This window comes from Chenopodium album, chromosome 7 (assembly GCF_948465745.1).
Source record: "Chenopodium album chromosome 7, dcCheAlbu1.1, whole genome shotgun sequence".
NCBI classification, from domain to species: Eukaryota; Viridiplantae; Streptophyta; class Magnoliopsida; order Caryophyllales; family Amaranthaceae; genus Chenopodium; species Chenopodium album.
Genome location: NC_137840.1, coordinates 71,914,382 through 71,928,972, shown reverse-complemented (window position 1 = coordinate 71,928,972; position 14,591 = coordinate 71,914,382). Strand labels below are relative to the sequence as shown.

Sequence of the window (14,591 nt, the reverse complement as noted above, 5' to 3'; positions counted from 1 at the left end):
CTTCGTTAATAAAACCATGAAATAGACATAAGAGATATCGATACAATATAATAATCAATTCTAATTTGAGCCGATTTACTGATTCATCACATGTCGCAATCAATACATATATATTTGTACATACAATTTATTGACATTATATAGATGCATTACCTTATACTATCAAAAACATAGTAAAGGTATCACACTTCCTTAGCATGAGGGGTAAGGGATAGCCCCACACTTGAGCTACAAGCATTGTATCGTGTAGAATGTCAAACATGCCGATTTTTTTATCCCTTTTTCTTCCTTTGATTTTTACTATCTATAATCTTCCAATTGTCCTTAAAAATAATTATAATAAACCAGCACGCAATGCTAGGAGTATAAACAAAGCAAAGCATTTTTATTTTTTTTGGGTTTTTTAATAATAAAATTAATAATTATTTTGGAACATCCCTTTAATCGTAAGGTATATATATAATGTAGTCACATTTTTACTCAAAACTTTAGGAAAGTACTTGTTATATATTTGCATCACTTTTGAACCTACCCTTCAAAGTTTGGGCATTTATTTAACTTGATAATTCATTCATTCAATTATCTGCCTCTACTAAAAGTATTCAAAGTCAAATTAAATGTTGCTGCTACCATGTCAGATTGAAGCTAAGGTCTTATTTATTGCTCCTAGTCCTACGTCGCAAAACAAATCGATGTAGACACTTTATGTACATTAATGCATAAGATAAATACTACGTGTGTGTATGTATGTACTTTTCCTCACTAGGGGCACTTTGAAGATTGGATATTCACTATTCGGTGTTAATCCTTTACCCTCTCCCCCCCCCCCCCCCCCCTCAAGTCCCCAACTCTAAAAGTGTCTATCCACTAGACCACTAACATGAGCCGAGTTAAATCGTAAGAGACTTCAAATCAATAAGACAATTCTTATTACCTTCCAAAAAAAAATGTATGCATATATATACTTTATACATTTACTTAATTGAAGACATAGCTCACATATACTATGTAGTCCGTACTAGTGAGTAGCTTAGTGATACCTTAATTAGATATAAAATATAAATCAATTCAATGGCCTTACTCAACTATTATTAGTTGTGCTCTCTATATGTTTACTTCCTTTAATTTGTTGCATTAAATTTGTTTCATCATATCAGAACAGAATACCTTCAAAATTCTAGTGTATAAACTTTAAACGCCCTTTTTTTGTAAAATAAATTGAAATCTTATGTGTACAACATACATCGATATTACACAATTTTAAACCTCCAACTTCATTTATTCCAATCTTATTTTTCTACTAAGTGCAATTTCAAACATTTATCTAACAACTTATCAACCATATATGCATCCAGCTCCCACCCTAAACACCACAAAAAAGGCACATTTCTATAAGAGTCCCTATATTACAAGAAACCCCCAAAACAGTTAGCATGCATCTTCTTAGAAGTTGGAAAAAAAAAAAAAAAAAAAAAAAAAAAAAAAATGTGTTGTCATTTCCTCAACCCCTAACTTGAAACATATAAATTCCTTATTATATAATATAAAGTTTTTATAAGATCATAAAACTATACAACTGTCTAATAATTTCCTAACTTGCTCACCAAGGTAATTATAATTAGAACAAGTAATAAATCCCATTTTATAATCATCACTTACATCATTTTTCTTGTTATATATATTTGCATGTTTTATCCACCTAACTAAAAACTCTAAAAAGATATTATCCACCAACTTTTCTCATAAAATTGACCTACTTTTTAGAATAAATAGGGTTTTTATTTTTTGATTAGTTGAGTTGTTACCCATATTTTTTGCCAAACCTAAAATTTTAATCTTCTTCAATTGTGAAAGAGAATTTGAATATGTTTTTGATGACTAAGCTTATAAAGTTATATACCATGAACAATTATAACATTTATATTTATTTTAGGTGAGCTAATTTTTATTTTTACACACCTGAGATTTTATTTATTTTTTTAATAAATGACCCTTGTCATAGAAAATCTTACGTGTCAGGTTGTGAGATTTGTTTCTTCAATGCAGTTGTGTCCTTTTCCTTAATTATTTATAATTATTGAAGTGCTAAATACAACAAATGCAATAACTCATTTTATTAAAAAAGAAAAAAAAAAAAAAAAAGAAAAAGATTATGTTGTATTTTAAGAAGTTAGCATTAACTGGAACACATGTGCATGCGTGGGTGTTTGTCTTCAAACTTGTAATTAAATCATCTAATCACATTCTTTAATATCCAACCATATTCTATAATCTATTAAATTAAAATTTCTCAACATTCTTTCTGATTTCTTTTTCTTGGACCAGTCCAGTTGTTCTAATTAACGTTGTGGTAATATTTGTTGGGCAATTTTTTTAGGTTATTAGGTTATGTTTAGAATATGTAGTCGTACGATTCATAAATGGATCGATAGTACATAATTGCCTGGTTTAATTTATATATGATTATCATTGCTTCAAAATAAGTAGAGATTATAAGAATGACTCGACTATTATGAAGGTAGAGACTTGAGAGTCGTATGTAATTTTAAAGGCATATGTTACATCCTATCCGTGTATGGTGATCTGATGATGATCATGAAAAAGAAGGTAGCTAATACGATTGTAATTAATTTTAGTCAATATAAAAATAATGATTATGCTGAAGCTAGCTAGTTAAAAGGGACTCGAGAGAGATAATGATACAGTTAAACTAACCAAGTAACCATTAGTATAATCTATAGTACCATCTCCATTACTATTTAATGTTGTTTAATTAGTTCAATATAATAATCAATGTAACAGTAAGAAAATAACCATAACTTTGACACAAATTCAAAAATTAATAACAGAAGTGGTATTATTATTTATTAGTACTATTAATTACATTATTAGTATGGTTAATGCATGGTAGCAACTTTGTTGGACGGACAATATATTCCTTTTCAGTATTCATTGTGCATGCCAAGATAGATAATTGTCAAGAAAGCAAAATACTCCGTATATGTATATAGTATATTCCTTCATTTCTATTTAGTTGACGCGTCTGATTTAGACACATATATTAAGGGGAGGAGAGAGAGTGAGAGAGAATGAAAAAGCAAGTGGGGTAGCTTGTAAATGGAAGATAAAAAAATTACCAAAAAAAAAATGTGTCAACAAAAAAAAAAAAACTTCGTAAAAAGGAATACGTGTCAACTAAAAAGAAACGGAGGTAGTATTATGTTTATATTAAATAGTCTTATATACTTGGTATAATATTATTCTATAGGATTATAAAAACATTATAATATAAATAATATTAAAAAGTATAGTCAACATGGTAATGCAAAATGAAAGTGGATAATGATACAGTTAAGCTAACCCTATCTATATTATATCTAATTAATTAAAATGAAATTGGTATAATTAATTTGGGGGCGTTTGAGTGCGCTGTAAAATACAAGAGGAATGAAATGGTGAATAAAATAGAGAAATTATGCATGGTATAAGACTGATACGTCGCCGCATCATATGGAAAAGCTGCGTGAACATTCAATGACTACAGCTCTAGTCTTTACATTGTTGTCATGTCGTCTCATCTGCCTTTCTTATTTCATACTTTGCTGTAAAAAAAAATTTATAACAAAAATATCTTCTCTGGATTAGCTAGATAGCATGCATATTCTTAAGCGACAACGAGATAGTTTATTATATTTAGCAACGGTTCAGTTTGCTATTACATATAAGCGCATTCTGTTTACTTGATTTTTACTTATTTGAACTTAGTTAAGGTTATTACAGTAGATTTAATCATAATATAGTCGTCCTAATTATTAGAACTTGTTTAATTGTAATTTGTAAACTAAATTTGGGAAGTTGTTATAAATAATTCAGCCATAGCTTATCAAAATTTGTTTTAAATTATTATTTTTTTTTTATATAAACTTACCTTAACTGAATTTATTTAGTGTTAATTAAACTTATTTTTAATGAATTAATTAAGAATTAAAAAGGTGAACATATTAGGGCCCATATAGATAGAAAAAAAAAATGGTTATCATTATTTTTGCTCAATAAGCAATTAGGTTTAATGAACATTTGTTACATACAATTATTGGGAAAATTAGAGATGATTTTTTTTTTATTACGTACGAGTATACAATTTACTTAATAATTAACCATTGATAATATTGGATACATCATACATTACGTCAAAATAAGCTAAATACTTATACCATGTTGTCCACCTATTAATACCTACATTAAGAATTGAAAGAAATCCCCTAAAAACTGAAAAAATCGTATAAATAAAAGTCAAAGTTAATGTAACTATATACGGAGTAAGTACTACATATATGATATACGAAGTATATAAAATAGTATATCCTAGAAATATAAACGTTCTAAATCCTAAGACCAAGATTTAATATATTTCTCTATAACTTAAAATGTGGTCCAAAATAAATCCTTCTATTTTGGTACGTTATGTAATGTGAGGAAAACAAAAACCAGAAAAAATTGACTACAAAATTCCTTGAGTTCCACACAATTTTTATCCTCATTCATTTTTACAAAATTTATGAGAAGTAACAACAAAAATTCGGCTAACAACTTGAATGATTTTGACCTTTAGCTATTGGCTTTTTGTTATCCAACAACTTTAAGCCTTCTTAATATAATCTTCTCTAGATTTTAATCAACCATATAATTAATTAGCAGAGTTTCTGTAATAAGATGATTTTATTGTTGATGAAATTAGGATCAATTTTTGTTGATATTAACTTTTTGACTTTATTGGCGCGGTTGATTAAATAATTTTTAAAATTTCTAAAGGTGGTAATTAATTTGATTGATAATGATAGCTGATTTATGTATATACACTTATGTAATGGATTAGCTTATTATATGGTTATATTATGATGAGTATGAGACATGATGATATGGATGTTTTGACTAAGGGGTATGTTGTACTTACTAAATCAAAGAATTAAGAAAGACCAAGATATTAATTGCGTGCCTTTATATGGAGCACAACAAGCCCTCTATAATTTTCCAGCCAAAAGCTTTATTAATTGACTTTTATGCTTTTTCCGGGAAAAGATAATAAGATCAAACTTAAAATCTATACAATCATATATGAATCAATTAAGACGACATACTCAGCTCAAATAAATAACATATCAAGCATTAACTAACACGCACTCTTGTGTGTATAATCTAGCAAAGGCTCAGAGCGCTTAAAAGGTCAATTTAATTTCAAATAATAACTTTCGCCTATATAAATTAACCTCTGTAATGTATATATATATGAAATTAAAAATGTTTAATAATTAATTATATGACATGTATTATTAATATAACCAATGGAACAAAATTTGCTAATTTGTTCAGTAGTTGTTGCATAGACTTATCTTGATGATATAATAATAATCGATCTAAGCATATAATTGCTGTGTATAATTGAAATAATACTCCTACTAGCATATATACATATATATTGTTCTCAGAATAATTATCTACCAACTCTATAATGATAATTAGGGCATGCCATGTATATTTGCATGCAACATTACAACTAATAAGATATACTTAAAATTAGAGTAAAATCATATACTATATACTTTTCATACGACTATAATAGCTAGTAGCAAAGTTGTGGAGCTGGTTATAGGTGCACGTTATTAGGGATTAATTAAGATTATACTTGTTTATAGTTTGAATTATATATTATGTTATGAATTCATCTGGAATGTATGTAATGCTACTATGCTAGCTTTAAATATGTACAATTATAAACTTCAGGTAACTATGTTAGTTACTCATTTATTGCCAAATTAAATGGACTTAAAGTCTATCTTCCAGCTACATTATGTACATTAGTACATGTAGTATATCTATGAAGCTCAGGGCCGGGGTAAGTGAATTGTCATTAAATTGATGGTGGGACTCTATTTTTATGCAGTCATACAAATTATACACTAGGCACAAACAGCAATTTTTCTACATTATTAATAATCACACCCCACTCTACATACCCCACCTCCATACATTTATCCAGTGGATAAATTATTCAAACATATTTCATTCGTTTTAGAATAATTGACGCAGTCAAACTTGATATACATGTCAATGCACAAGTTTGATCTTCTCCATACCATTACATAAGAAAAAAAATACAACCTCCATTACATATTATTTGCAACGATAGATTAGATAATAATTTTGTGATACAATACACATTCTCATACCACTTATAAATATTGCCATATCATTTAAGAAACAAACAGACAAGTAAAGAATAAGATTGTTACTCTCCAAACCCTATTTTCTTAACAAAAAGTTGTGTTCATAAAGTAATTAAGCTTAGTCCAATATCCTTACTTCCTTGCCCTTAGACCGAGGAGCATTCATAGGCTTATATAACTTACATTGACTTATTTTATATTAATTTTGATGCGTGCCACACACGCCCTACTTAATTTTTTTATAAAATAAATAAATTATTCTTTAGTGTAAGGCTTCTCCTTCCTACAACAACGAAAAAAAGTAAAAAAAAAAAATTAATACGAAGTACTCCTAAATAAAAAATATTATAAGCCTCATCAAGTATATCAATTATTCCTAATATGGTCTAGATTTTAATTTATTACGGAGTATTATATTTCAAAATATATTAATTGTAGTCACTGTACAAAATTGTCTTTATATTAACAATTTAACACATTGAAATTTAATATCAACTGGGCACAAAAGCTAGAATGAATTGTGTGTTTCTTTGTTTTGCTAATGCAAATATGCTATTGATGCAACAAAATTAATATTCCATACATCATGTTAATATGATACGAAGTATATTTTTTCTTCTTCTTCTTCTTTTTTTTTTTTTAGGATTAAACTATTTATTTTATATCATGACAAATAATTATTCTCTACATACTTTAATTCACATGAATTGCTACTGAAATCCAAATATTGCCATGTAATCACTTTAAGTATCTTTGCTTCTTAAAAATGGCTATTGCTGTTGAATAAAACTTGCTTTTCTCAATTTTAAAAAAAAATGTCCAAATCTAATTATAGAAGCTAATCATACTTTCTGAAATCAATAATGATTAAAAAAAAATCCCAATTCCCATAAATCAATATCACACAAAATTAACCTTATATTAACCAAAAATAGCATAAAATTACTTGATAGTACTCGTTCATACACTCAGGCCAAAACAGGGTTAGGCTTCCACACACTGCAGAATTCAACAGAGCAGAGCAACTTTAAAAAACAGGGTCTCACCCCCGTTACATACCTCCTCTTTCTTCCTCACTCACTCCACCCTTTCTTACCCAAAATAAAATATTCATTATTAATTAAATCAAAAACATAAACAAAAACAAAAATTCCAAATTAAGTATTAATCTCCTTCATTTAAATCCCTCACCTTCCCCCAACCCCTCTCTCAAAACCCCCTCCTACGCTCTCTCTTTCTCTCTCTACTTTCTCTCTCCTCTCCACTACAACAACAATGATACGCCGGAAATTACTAGACTACAACACCGGCAACGGCGGAGGTACACATTCCGGCGGAAGTGACGTCAGCCCTAGCATCCTCATCACAGTACTAATCCTCGCAATCGCCGTCATTTTATCAGCTTCTCTCTACCTCCTCCTCCGCTTCCTCCGCCGTCACCGTAACACCAACGCAGCCACGTCATCATCAACTACCGTAAACCACCCTCATTCTCTCTCCACTCGCCGCGTATCTCCGACAAACCCACTTCTCGACGCTCTCCCATTATTCACTTTCGACGCATTAAAATCCACCGGAGACTGCGCCGTATGTTTGTCCAAATTCGAGGAGAAAGACCTCCTCCGTCTCCTCCCAATCTGCTGCCACGTGTTCCACGCTGATTGCATCGACACGTGGCTAAATTCCAACCAATCATGCCCTCTTTGCCGGTCACCAGTCTTCCTACCAGACTCCAACGATGATCCTCTCTCTCTCTCCTCCTCCTCGCAAAACTCTCGAAGCTTCCGCGTCGAAATCGGAAACGTCAGTCAACGAAACTCCGCCGAACTCCCCGTCAGAAGAACCTACTCCCTCGGCGGTAACTTCGACTACATCGTCAACGATGACGACGTCGTTTCGGAGATTCACTCCGGCTCATTCCGACGGAATTCATCAACGACAGAGTTTAAAGTCGATGACCACTACCCGTCCGCGGCGTTAGCGTCCGAGGTAGGGACACGTGGCGGGAGTATTATTGGAGGTGGATGGTTGAAGGATTACCTGTCACATTCTCTCTCCTCGTCGTTTCGTGGGTCTGGGAGATGGTTTTTTACGGGGAGTAGTAGGAGAGAGACTACGACGACGCCGATGCCTGAGTTTGATGGAGTGAACAACCGAGTTAGTGATGAGTTGGACTTGGAAGCGAGTCGACTCGGTGATGAAATCGGTGAGTTGTTTAGATGGTTGTCAGGGGTATAATGGTCATTTCAGCTCTGTAGATCCGGTAGTTTTGTTACTGTAATTTTTACAAATTTTTTGGTGTATAGATATATGGAAACAAAAAAAAAAAAAAAAAAAAACCAAAAAAATTACTTCCGGAATTCAAGTTTATAAGAGGTAGAAATATTTTCTTCCTATTATTGCAGATTTTTTTTCCTTTTTATTTTTTGTGGGAGTTTAATTTGGGTTGGTGTTTATTTTAGAGAAGATTTTACTTGCTCAAATAATACTTAACCTTCCATGAATAATCGTTTAATGATTTTACCACATTATTTGATATATTAATGTTAATTTAATGGTTTTATTTTTGGGTAGAAATTATGAAATGGTTGTTCTGTCTGTATATTAAATGTGGCATTTTACAATGGTTTTATTTCTTCAATACTTCATTTTAGTGGTTTTCAAGAACATGATCGTATAACCAATTATAGAATGCTATGTTTGGAAAAAGGCCCTAACATTTTCTAAGCATGAACACATTGTAAAGTCCATAATATACTTCGTATATAGTAGTACTTCGTTAGCACCAAAAAAAAAACATTATAATGAGATAATAAATTGAAAATTGAAAGAATAAGAAGAAAAAATACTTTAAATATTATTAGCACTACTTTGATATATTACCTCTGTTAATTTTTATGTGTAACAAAAGAATATTTTATGTTTATGTCTCACAAATAATAACCCTTTGTTGCACCTAATAGTTAACGGATGTAATAAAAAGTGTTATGTTAATGTAAATATTGAGCTAATGAGTACAATAAAATACATGTCCATGCTTTGTCACAAAATAAAGGATAATCAGATCATATGATGAATTGCACCACGTCATTTACAAATTACAATAAAGCACATTAATCTCCTGAAAAAATACCCCTTTTTTCACTTTATTCCACTTTTCCCTATTTCAACCCCCAAAAATACCCAGATAAAAAGCAGAAAAATAAACTCCACGATAATGAAATATCAATAAAAAAAAAATAGCCAAACATAGTACGGAGTAAAAAAAAAAAAGGAGACTTGAGTAGCACTCAAACAAAAAAGAAACTAACATTCTATTCTTCAGAAGTTGAGTTTCTTTCTGAGATTTTATCTTTTGGAAAGAGTTAGTGATTTTTTGTACATTAGATTAATTTTATAATTATATTAATTAATTTTAAAAAGTAAGGGTTCAAAAAAGTTGGTTGAAAAAACAAGTGTAATGTGAGATACAGAAGCTGGGTGTAGTTGTGCTAACTTTGTAAGTGGATTAATGTTGATGTTAGTGTTGGGTACTTGTTTGTTAGTTAGTAAATTAAGTATATTTGTTTGGGAAGCGTTACAATGTAGGTGGTGGATGTTTTTTTGTTTTTGTATCACTAAGATACGGATTTTTATCTATCCTCTTTGTCTGCTTTGTGTTTTCTTTCTTTGTTTTCCCCTCTCTGCCATTCGCCAATTTTTATCCTTTCTGTTTTATTTTTATTTTTTAACACGAGATAGGAATAAATTTACTTTGGAGTATGATATGAGTAAATGGTACGGAGTACATTATCGGATTAAGTTATGTAGATGATAAGATGAAGAGCCCTTTGATTCGGATTTGATTAAATTATGACTTGATTTAATTATATTCTACTCTGTATTTATTAGTGATTGTACATAAATTTTATGGAGCAGATCATCAAGTTCATTTGGATAGGATCAACCTTCAAATATTTTTTTTTTTTTTTTTTTGACAAACGAGCTTCAAATAAGTTAAACCAGGTCATACAAAATTACTAAGGACATGTTCTCATTGACTGAACTCAGCTGAACTGAACTGAACTGAAATGAAATGAATATTTTATAAGAGAAGGAAATTAGGAGTTGAGCTGAACTGAACTGAACTGCATTGAGCTGAAATGAACTGAACTGAACTGAATTGAGCTTAAATGAACTGAACTGAATTTCAACGTAAGAGAACATGCCCTAATTCATTGTCTGTCAATACATTTTTATAAAAGGCAAAAACTGATTATTACTAAAATTGAACTTAATGTTTATCAATTAAAACTGAAATATTCCAATTTAACATTTTGTCAAATTTGGCTATGTCTTTTTTTTTTTTTTTTTTTTACTGGTGCTTACCTATTTACCTAATAATGCAGAGTGATTTTCACCAATTTACCACATTTTTGTCTTATTCCCCTCGTACGTTATTGGAGCAAGATCATTTTGCTGTTTATAGAGTCATGTCGTATATGCTGAGGTTAAAAGGAATGTTATGGTACATAAGTGAGGCCCATTATGGTGGGCCGAGTCTCTACTCTATATCAATCCACTCAAATTTTGCACCCTACAAATTCTCTCTCCTAATTAATTCACCATCATTACAAAAAAAAATTAGAAGAGTTTTTTTTTTTATATAGAACATATTACAAGCATTATGCAAAATACGAATATCTATTATTTTTGGTGCACTTGAAATAATCAAATAAATGATGATAGAAATTTGTATCTGTGTATGTAAATGTACTCATTACAAGATGTGCAACGCAAGGCTAAATGTTTGTTCTTTTCAGTACAGTTCAGTTCAGTTCAGCTTAGCTCCAATAAGTTCAGTTCAGTTCTTATCTTAATTTCCTTCTCTCATAAAATATTCAGTTCAGTTTATATCAGTTCAATTAATCAGAACAGGCCCTAAGGCAAGGTAACAAGGCTCAAGCAAAAGGGTAGGCCACATGATGACGAAGTATTCTATTAGAACACCTCCCTTATTGCCTAACCCAACTCTTAACACCCAAAGCAAGTGATGGTTTATATCAAAAGAGATTTTCAGGTGATCATTAGAGTGGGCTAAAGACTTACCTCTTTATTTATTTTAAGAAAATTATTAGTTTGACTTGGTATAAAATTACTAAGTAATGAACTGTGGTCTGTGGAGGAGCTACAATTATGGATCAATTATCTTGAATGTGAATGGATGTGCGTTTTAAATGGATGATCTAACTAATCAATTAATCCTTTAAATCTAGCTCAAACTTGACATACAATGAGTGTGTTTCAATAATTCGGTTTACAGAGGCCAAAGACCACAAATGCAACCATATGCGCTCTTGGTGCCATTCCTTTAGCGATTCCTTTGAGATCTTGTACCACAAAAGGAATCGCAAAAGGAATGTCACCAATAGCACATATCATTGCATATTATCGGCGGAAGAGCACAAATGGAACCATACATGATTTATGGAGGCCACATTAAAGAACACAAAAGGAACCATGTGTGCCCTTGGAGACATTCCTTCCGCAATCCTGTACCACAATAGGGATGTCACCAATATCACATATGATTGCATATTGTTGGCAAAAGGGCCATACACAGGGTGACCTGCCTTCTACATATGAAAGGTTGATCAAAGTATATTACGTACGAATGATTTGATTGCATTTTATTGCTTATGTTAATCTAGATAAAGGAGCCTAGTGATCTTCAAGGTCTTGTTTAGTAAACAACCATTACCATCCTCTTCTATCAAAGGGTAAGAACTCACAAAGCATAAGCATTTTGATCTAGATCCATTATAGATCTTTCTTAACAATTTCCTAATGTTTGCTATTTTACTGTATCTACTATGCCATTCTATACATATTTAGACTACATGATCAAAGAACAAAGACGAGGAGCTTCATCAATGGTGATCTGGCCTTACAATATACCAAAAAATATTGAGAACACGAAACCAGATTCAATTATACTTATAATAATAATAACTGGAAAGTTGCTTCTAACTCCAAGAAACTCTTCATTTAAATAGAAAGGTCAAAATTCTTCATAGACAAAACAAAATATCCACATTTTTACAGATCAACAGCAAGAAAATTGAGGTGAAAATACCAGACAAACTGCAGAAAAATATGCCGCCTTGCATACTAGATCCTTCATTGCAAGTTGTATTGGTTCCGCTAAAGCACCCTTGCTTCTGTTTGATACCCTGTCCATGGTCTTCGAGAATGAAACTTGAATTAGTCTGATCACTACTAAACAGCACACACCAGAAGAAATGTCCCTTATGGGTTGAAGCCACACCAACTCCCACCTCAGTGTGTGTTTTGTTTGTAAGGAGAGACAGAGACTTTTTGTCATGAACAAGAACCTGTGAGAAGGCGTCTGATGGCACAAGGTGCTTAGACCAGCACCCCACAAGTTTACCAGATATAGTGCCAAAAGTAGGTAGTTCCACTCCACAATCAGGAGCATAGACTTCTGTGAAATCATCTTCCAAGGGTCGACAACTCACAGTATTGCTGCTAGTACAGTTCCCCTTGCACTCCTCTGCGTATTGCAAGGCCATGCACCCCAGCCCAGCACTGTCATACAACGGAGGCAGTTTTATGGCAGTACGGTTCTTGTTGATGATGTCAACAATTTCTTTGGCTGAATTGCCTGTGGGTAACATTTCAGATATAAAGAATTACACAACTCTTTTCCTCAAGTCTAATCAGTTATTCTATGAAGCTCTCATATTATTGCATTGACAAGAAATGCATCTTATACTTGGATAGTGAGTATAAATGACAGTACCTTGTAGTTGTATAAATTTACATTAGTCTAGAACAAAAGGCACATTGAAAAAGGCAGCCAGAAGATTTATTTTTATCGCGTTTCTTATCATAGTTGACTATTATTTTCCATAACAATTCTTATCCAAGGTGACTTTTTTAATCTCTCTGCTCTGTTTCTAGTTTCTATGCAGAACATACATCAATTCCCACTTTACTGTTGGTGCTTAAGTGAAGCCTTAACTCCCAAGTTGACATTTAAGTTACTGTGATAAAGCTGATGCATCTAATTCGGAATCAAATTGGAATTTCAAAATGGATTCACAATAATGCTCTTAACAGGCTACTTGGTTTACACATTCTATTGGAGGGATCAGCTCCACAAGGGCTCACATCAGAAGTTAGAAAATTCGGGGATTAAAGAATCCGCAACAAACTAAAGTTTCAGGGTGTGAGGGTGAAGGAACATTATCCGGCTCTAGCGCCATGAGCTACCTTAACAAATAACAAGATCTATCTCAGAGCAAACTTAAGCTTAATTTCTCACTGTAGACAACCAACTACTTCTACAATTGTACTAGCAAGACCGGATTTCGGATTAGAATACCTCACTTGCTCGTAGCCCAATCATAGTAGAGCGTAGATAGTCAGATACTGATCTTAACAGGATACCCTCAAAGTTAAGCCAGCAAAAATGCAATGTACTAATTAAAACTCACAAAGATGAGAAATCCTAAAGATTCTAATCCATTTATATTAGAATATAGTAAGTAGTAACCCAACATTTCTCACAATATGTAAAACATGTCAAATCACCATTATTAGTCAAAATTTAGGCAACAACATACTATATTACTAGAAACTTGGAAATATAAATATATGATTATGGTTATGCATATACTATGGTAGCTATAATATAAAGTACAGAACCTCCAACATAGCTTAACACTATATCTAAACAATGAATTCATCAAACAATATAGCTCAAGATCATATTTTGATCTAATTGCACTAAATATAAACAGCAATATAGAATAAAAATACCCATAAAATGTAATTATCAAAAAATGACTAAATTTGAGAGATTTCAGAACTAAAAATGAGAATTTTTACCATGAGCTTTCTTGGAGCTAACTTCAGCAACAAGCAGTAATCCACAGAACAAAATTAGATGGAAGGGAAAAAACCCTTTTGCCATTACTTATTAGTGCTAATTTTCTGAACTGGGTTTTCAAATTTTCTGCAAAAAAAGAAGTTACATCAAATAAAAACCCTAATTAGTTCTTTCCCACCATTTCACAAGAACCCTAAAATTGAAAAGGGTACAAACATTGGCAGCTGAAATTGGAAGAATTAGCGGAAATTTTTGTTTGAACTCTGAAATGTACAAGTGGAGGACATCATATTGGGTGATTGAAGAGAGAAAAAGAGGGATTGATGTGGACCCCATGTAACCTATTGTCATATTTCTTCATTGCTTTTTTATATTTTGGTGTTTTTTTTGCCATTGCCAATTGCAAGAGAAGAGGCATAGACAAATAATGGAGCGAAATTCAAGAAAATTTGCCTGGCTGTACTCTAATCAAA

The 14,591-nt window shown here is 31.7% G+C and overlaps 2 protein-coding genes across 3 annotated transcripts; one reads left to right on the top strand and one right to left on the bottom strand.

The window, feature by feature from the left end:
• The first annotated feature begins 7,332 nt into the window (after positions 1 to 7,332).
• LOC145638385 (E3 ubiquitin-protein ligase ATL4-like) lies at positions 7,333 to 8,918 on the top strand. Its single transcript, XM_081689354.1, has one exon. It carries the CDS (start codon positions 7,500 to 7,502, stop codon positions 8,460 to 8,462), a length of 963 nt encoding a protein of 320 aa, XP_081545480.1. The 5' UTR covers positions 7,333 to 7,499; the 3' UTR covers positions 8,463 to 8,918.
• Positions 8,919 to 12,209: 3,291 nt separating this feature from the next.
• Positions 12,210 to 14,591, bottom strand: LOC145638384 (uncharacterized). Of its 2 annotated transcripts, XM_081689353.1 has the most exons (3): positions 14,335 to 14,591; positions 14,118 to 14,244; positions 12,210 to 12,888 (listed from the first exon to the last, which is right to left on the bottom strand). In XM_081689353.1, the coding sequence occupies exons 2-3, from the start codon at positions 14,200 to 14,202 to the stop codon at positions 12,275 to 12,277; spliced, it is 699 nt and encodes a 232-aa protein (XP_081545479.1). In that variant the 5' UTR covers positions 14,203 to 14,244; positions 14,335 to 14,591; the 3' UTR covers positions 12,210 to 12,274. The 2 variants fall into 2 exon arrangements, with proteins under 2 accessions (XP_081545479.1, XP_081545478.1); XM_081689352.1 differs by having other exon boundaries at positions 14,118 to 14,590.

Bases quoted from the DNA above. Each gene is read 5' to 3' on its own strand.
- LOC145638385 (XM_081689354.1), top strand. From the start codon at position 7,500: ATGATACGCCGGAAATTACTAGACTACAACACCGGCAACGGCGGAGGT.
- LOC145638384 (XM_081689353.1), bottom strand. From the start codon at position 14,202: ATGGCAAAAGGGTTTTTTCCCTTCCATCTAATTTTGTTCTGTGGATTA. The intron at 12,889-14,117 runs GTAAAAATTCTC...TGTTACCCACAG, and splicing joins TAGCTCCAAGAAAGCTCATG to GCAATTCAGCCAAAGAAATT.